This window comes from Notothenia coriiceps, unplaced genomic scaffold, assembly GCF_000735185.1.
Source record: "Notothenia coriiceps isolate Sejong01 unplaced genomic scaffold, NC01 NC01_scaffold00004075, whole genome shotgun sequence".
Lineage (NCBI taxonomy): Eukaryota > Metazoa > Chordata > Actinopteri > Perciformes > Nototheniidae > Notothenia > Notothenia coriiceps.
The window spans coordinates 9,583-16,245 of NW_011336776.1; the positions used below are offsets into that span (position 1 = coordinate 9,583).

The 6,663-nt window shown below is 43.2% G+C and overlaps 1 protein-coding gene across 1 annotated transcript in view; it reads right to left on the bottom strand.

Annotated features, from left to right (window-relative positions):
• Positions 1-6,663, bottom strand: part of brwd1 (bromodomain and WD repeat domain containing 1) — a gene marked incomplete at its 3' end in the record, with an annotated part of 25,458 nt that overhangs the window by 9,085 nt on the left and 9,710 nt on the right. Inside the window, exons 15-23 of the mRNA XM_010767177.1 lie at positions 6,506-6,640; positions 5,403-5,531; positions 5,109-5,257; positions 4,851-4,927; positions 4,493-4,726; positions 3,850-4,033; positions 3,441-3,531; positions 2,116-2,214; positions 1,780-1,850 (exon numbers count right to left, since the gene is read on the bottom strand). Coding sequence (XP_010765479.1) covers positions 1,780-1,850; positions 2,116-2,214; positions 3,441-3,531; positions 3,850-4,033; positions 4,493-4,726; positions 4,851-4,927; positions 5,109-5,257; positions 5,403-5,531; positions 6,506-6,640 — 1,169 coding nt within the window. The remainder of the gene's footprint in view (positions 1-1,779; positions 1,851-2,115; positions 2,215-3,440; positions 3,532-3,849; positions 4,034-4,492; positions 4,727-4,850; positions 4,928-5,108; positions 5,258-5,402; positions 5,532-6,505; positions 6,641-6,663) is intronic.

Consider the following 6,663-nt stretch of genomic DNA (forward strand, 5'->3'; position numbering starts at 1 on the left):
ACATGACATTAGCATACTAAAATAGACTTCTTGGGCTGAAAACAACATTCCGGATGTAGACTTCGAAGTTTCACACAAAAGATTTTAAGTTGCACAAATACATGGTCTCGTCTTGTTGCACGTAAGCGAAGTTTACAATTGTTTAAAACATAATTTCTTACAAAAGTTACAAATACTTCAATTAGAAAAGTAGACGAAAGAACCGGCTTCATTATCTGTCCTAACTAATGGCGAAACGTTATAGACATGTAATTCTTATACCTTAGGATTGTCGGGAGTCGAAACGGATAGACTCGAATTTTATTTATGGTCTCCGGTCCCCCTTTGTCGATCGTAACAAGACAGCTCCAAAGAGAACAATTGTATATTGAATAAACAAAATGTGGAAAAGAAATGTGTATACGTGTGTCAAATAAAACAATACCCCCCAATGCAACTAGTAAGGATACGTAACAGGAATTAAAGTGTATCGGCGAATAACTGTTAGAAAAGTAGATTCAGAGCCGTTTCTGTCATTTAATCCACAGCAAGGGTTTTACCAACTTGTTTAAAGAACTGCAGTGGTAATATTTGACTATTTACCACATAAGTGATACAAATTTGCGATATTTACAATATACCTCATAGTAATTTACAGAAGGTGGTACTAGGGGTGGGCGATATGACGATATATATCGTCGTGACGATATTAGGTCTCCACGATATGCTTTTTCAGAGATATCGAATCTATGGTGATAAAAAAAATTGAAAAAAAAATTGAAAAAAAAAAAATTGGAAACAAAATATATTAAAAAAATAAACTGAAGTGAAAGACATGCTCTAAAGCCGTCTAGTCAGGATTCAGACAGTATTGCACTTTATTTATTGTCTTGTTTGATTCTGTTGGCTTATATTTGATTTAATCAATAAGGTATTTATATAGTTTTTCCCTTCAGTTATGCTAAAGTCTTTTATTGCACTTCAAGTCTAAAGTTTACATTTTAATTGTTTGGCACTGACTTTTCCTCATTGATGTTTTATGTTTTACTTAGTTATGTTTTACCCTCCTTTTCATGTTTATTGATGTTCACTGCTAGTGCTACCTCAGAAAGTTCATTTTTATACTGAGAAACTGTGCCTTGAAGCCATATCAAAATGTTGAATTGTTCATTCAGGGATTCATTTCAGAAATAAAACCAGCTTGAAATGCTATTTTGGTCTGTTACTCCTTTTTGTTTTAGTTTCTGTTACCTTGTAGGTGGTTGTTCTGTTAAGTAACTTGAAAAATAACCATAATAACCGACATGAAACAATATCGTGATATATATCGTCTATCGTGATACTTCTTGAAAAATATCGTGATAATATATTTTTCAATATCGCCCACCCCTACTGCTGATGTATTTAATGTCGTAGAACAAAACGTGATCCGTCTCTTTGATTTGTGTCAACCACAGACCTTATTTGGAGAAATCCCATTGGCTCTGAGACGAGGGAACCGGTAGTGGTAAAATGCTAACTCCCCTTCCGGGTTTTAGGACTCGTCACTGCACCACTCTATTGTCTAGCGCTCCAACACATTGTACGTGATAGGCTAATGGGCTGGACATCTCTAAGTGGTCGACCAATCACAGCAGACCCGGAAAATGTAATTAAAGCATGGAAACTTAACACAGTAGAGGAAGTAAAATATGTCCTCTTTAAAAAGTAGTGATTCAATGTTTGTGCAACGATGAAACTTTTGTATCTTTATCTGGTACTCTTAGCAAGTTCAGATAAGAACACTTAACGACTTTTTACCTTGAGCTGTCACTTTTCCACTCTTCCTCATCATTGGATGAATCCATTTCACTGCCATCCAACTCGCCCTCCTGAAGAGATAAACGAAATAAAAAAGGGAATTGTTTAAAATCCAGCTGATGATCCAGCAGATCCAAAAGACAGCAGATGCATATAAATATAGTCACAGACAGGCTTGGGGAGTAACGGACAACATGTACGGGATTACGTATACAGGATACAAAAAAAAAAGGTAACAGTATTCTCCTACAGGTCATTCTGACAGATTACATGTTTAAAGTAACCCTCCCAGCCCTGGTCCCAGTGGAGTGGAGGGTGTGATATCTCGCTGTGTACCTCTGAACTGGCCGTCTCCTCCCCCTCCTCACAGGACAGGTCCATGAACTCCAGCCCTGCGTGTGCTCGCCTCGCAGCTTCATCCTCGTCCGAGTCGTCCTGAGGGACAGATGGAGCGGACTCAACACCAGCGCGAATATTTGTACAGAAATAGTTGTAAACAAAATCATACAGGGGCGGACTGGGACTGAAAAACAAAAACATTTCTGACTGGAAAGAGTTCATTGACATGGGCTACATAACATTCGAAACCGGCCACAACTGTAGGTTAAAGGTGCGACCCGTTTCTTAAACTAAAATAGATAGATGGATTCTTATTAATCCCTCGTGGGGAAATTATTCTCCGCATTTGACCCATCCTAGTGTTAGGAGCAGTGTGCTGCCATTTTGAATGGCGCCCGGGGAGCAGTGTAGGGAACGGTGCCTTGCTCAGGGACACCTCGGTAGCACTTGGTCTTGCCGGGACTTGAACTGGTGACCTTCCAGTTGCCAAGCCAACTCCCTATCGACTTCGCCACCACCGCCCAAAAACAATAAAAGCACACCACACCCCTGCATGGCACCACTTGTGTGGGCTGGGCTGAGCCAGAGTCCAGGGCAGCAGGAGAGTCAGTTCACCAGTCTGCATCGATCTATGATTGTATGTGGGTCATTGTAACAGTGTTATACAGTAGTATGAAGGAGGGGCTCATCACAGCTTCTTTCCCACTTCAAAAAGTTACTTTTCATTCTGGGCATAACCGTAGTGCCTATAAGCATGTGTGTACATAGACAAAAAAAACTCGCGGAGTGTTGTTCCGGTGCGTTCGCAGCATACGGAAACGCGGCAGCAGCCGTGTCACAATGCCTTAATCTGAACTCATAATATTATCGGAGATATCTTCACTTGACGAGTAAGAACCAAACCAAATTAGCATTAGCGCTGTCGCCATCTGTCACCCATCATATTGGAAATATTCTATATCCACACAACAAGAGCTTGTTATTCTGTCAGACCCCATATTATGTCACAGACGTTGTCTTTATGTAAGATTATATCAAAAACTAAAAAGGTGACAGAGCCTTGACTGTGAGAGAGGGGGGGGGTGTCCGGTGCCTTGCTCAAGGGCACCACGGTAGGGCAGGAGGTGAACTGGGACCTCTCCAAGTAGCAGGCCACACTCCATATTTTAGGTCTGGTCGGGGACTTGAACCGGCGACCCTACGGTTCAAAGTCCAAGCCCCTACTGACTGAGCGCCACTGCCGGACTAAGTATAAGTAAAAGTACCATCTTATCTTATCATTGTAGACCTCCTACATTGAAGCAAAGTAAACAGAAACGTACTCGACAGCTGCTGTGGATAATGCGTCTCTTCTTGGCGTTGTACAGAGACATCTCCTCATCTCCTCTGGCTGTTCGAAAGTTCTCCTGCTCCCTGAAAAACAATGAATAGTGAAAAACATTTAGAGCAACATTTAAAAAAAAATGCTGTTGCTTGCTGGGCGCATTTAGACATATGCATTTTTAAAACACCACTGAGAGCTCAGACTTTTTCAGTCCAAGCCTTCCAGGTGATGGCGAGGTCATGCCTGACCTCGCCATCACCTGGAGACAAAGTACGAAAACAGGAAGTGGGATGGTAGCAGAGGTTCACACGGATGTTAAAAATGATAAATGTTCCTCTGTCAACCTAAAGTCTGTGTGTGGTTGGTTTCTCTGTGAATGGTAGATGTAGTTTGTCCCTCTCAGGTACCTGTAGCTGCTGGGCGCCACCTCCGGCACCACCACCCTGCGCCTCCAGGCCTGCAGGTCCCTCTCTGTGGCCATCTGGCTGCGAGGGGCGTTCTGGTGCATCTGGCGGACCCCCTCCACCTGCCCGCTGCGGCGCAGACCTACGTTGGGGGGCGACTGCACGTCCGCTCGTTCATTCACAGACACTGTAAAGAAGGACAAACATTAACCTTCCGTAAATGGGAGCTGTAAGTTTAGCCTTACAATGTTGTTATTTCATTATAAGAGATATTTCTCCAAGATTAATATAGTCATTTGCTTGTTTCATTATTTTATATACGTGTGTAATTGAGAGTAACAGTGTGAAAAAAGTTGTATCATGAAACTAACAAGGTTATGCTGTTTTGTTGTTTGTATAAACAATGATGTTTCACCCCAATTTTGAAAATGTTAAAGTTAAATGCATTAATCTAGGCCACTTGGATTATGTGTTTTCCTGCCGAGGGACTGCAGACGGAAATAAGCTTTCAGCTATAATCTGACATATAGCATGTTTTTATGAAGTAAATTAATCAACAATACTAAATTGTAGAACGGATTGTGACTTCCTTTTGATTCAAGTGACTACTGTGACTAAAAGATAGGTTTATAGTCCTCACTGATACCTCTGCGTGGGGTGCTTGGTGCCGGTACCAAGAATAGTCCCTGAGCCTCAGCTTGCCCCTCCGGTGCTGCTGCGGCCCCCGGAGCGGCCTCCCCCTCCCCGGGCTGGCCCTGCTGGTCCTGCTGGATCTGCAGGTTTCGGATGGCCTCGTCCAACAGGGTGCTGCGTCTGATCGCAGCCTCGTCGTGCTCTGAGGTCTGCTGGCTGATCACCTGCTCCACCACCTCGCCGTCACCTGGAGGCAAAGTCATGAAACAGGAAGTGAGGTGGTAGCACAGGTTCACAGAACTTAAAAGTCCTGACTAAAACTGTGAAATGGATATAAAAAAATACAATTGTGTGGTTGGTTCAATTCTTACTGGTGGCGACGTATCCCAGCTGAGGAACCAGGTGTTCGGCAGAAATGTTCTCCCGGCCTGGGACGAGACGCTGGTACCTGAAAATCAAGTAAAGACATTACTTAACTGCATGAATAAATGAAGACAGATTTTATGTTTCACACAGCTGAAGGTCATCCATCTTTAACTCAAACCAATATTTTGTTTTTATTATTTTATTGCATGGACCTAACATTGAAAAACATGAACCGCAGGTATAAATAAAGATTGGATGTCTACTTTGGTGGATGGGGGTTTCCGTCCACGTCCACCAGGAAGGGTGGGGGCATGAGATGGGGGGCCTGCTGCGTCTGCTCGTCCAGCACGAAGCCGTTGGTGTCCCGGATCAGCGGCCGGTAGTCTGTGTGGAAGAACACCTGGTCTGGAAGCTGTGAGGAGACCAGGAGAGAGGAAGTGTAAGGCACCCTGAAGCTTTGGTCACTCTCAAGTGAATTCAAATATAAGCTTTCATCCGGTTACAATAATACATTGTTTTTGTAAAGATTGAAATGTGCATGTGACACGTTTCCTTACCTTTTCATACGGCTTGGAGCTGCCGAAACCAAAGATGAGCAGATGGCCATGAGAGTCCGTGCAGGCGAAGCGATGACCATCTGGGGTGAACTTGCAGTCAAAAACGGCCCCATGTCCCTGGCCCTCAATCTGTGAGAGAAACACAAAATCACAACAGGACAAAAGTCATTATGTAGATTGTGAAGCAGCAGAGAACTACACCGTGAAAGACTTCAAAGTTACAGCACATCTCCTCAGTCAGTGGTCACCTGGCCCAGCTAGATATGTGAACCTCGGCTACTGCCACGGGCGAATGTCACCGTTTTTTTGTAGAGATGTCCCGATCCGAAAATCACGTGATCGGCTCCGATCCCCGATCACGTGATTTTCAAAAGATCGGAATCGGGAGAAAAAAAATCGGGGATCGCCGATCACGTGATTTTCAAAAGATCGGAATCGGGAGAAAAAAAATCGGGGATCGGGATTCTTTTTATAATAATTTTTTTTAATTTTGTATTCAATGTTACAAACAAAAATGACCATGTTCAAGTCTTAAAGTCATCCTGAGGCCTTAGTTTTGGTTTCAAATGACAGAACATCATGTATGTGTTGCTTCTTTGGGGCTTGTTTTCATAGACCTGGTTGCTTATTTCTCTCAAATCTGGCAACAGAGTGGGCAGGGCGCATTGTCTAATTGTAGCAGTAAGCTAACGAGTACTGAAAGCTTTATTTTGTTTTGATCCAATGCTGCACAACTGAACTGATCCAATGCTGCTGTGAAAGAAAGAAGCTATATCCATGTTGGATAGAATATCCAATTTAAATAAAAAAATAACCTTGAGGGACCACTTGAATGCTTTTTTTCTTTTTTTTCTCTTAATGCATTGCATAAAGATCGGATCGGGAAAAATCGGCATCGGCAAATTGTCAAAATCAAATGATCGGAATCGGATCGGGAGCAAAAAAAGGTGATCGGGACATCCCTAGTTTTTTGCCTTTGGCAGTGTATAGGGCGAATGCCTGCCTATTTAAAAAGGTGCATCCCTAGTATTGTTTGTTTATCGTGTCACAGAAGGGTTTTGTTTACCACTATGTAATGTCATGTTCTCATAGTGTCACTGTACCATGTTGAAGTAGTGCTGGGTGCTGGTTCCTCGCAGCAGATCCCATATGAAGACGTTCCCGTCGTGGCCGGCAGACAGGATGATCCGGGGGTCTAACGGGTGCGGCTCCAGGACGAACACCTCGGCCTCGTGGCCCTGTAAACATAGCTCCTGTTAGT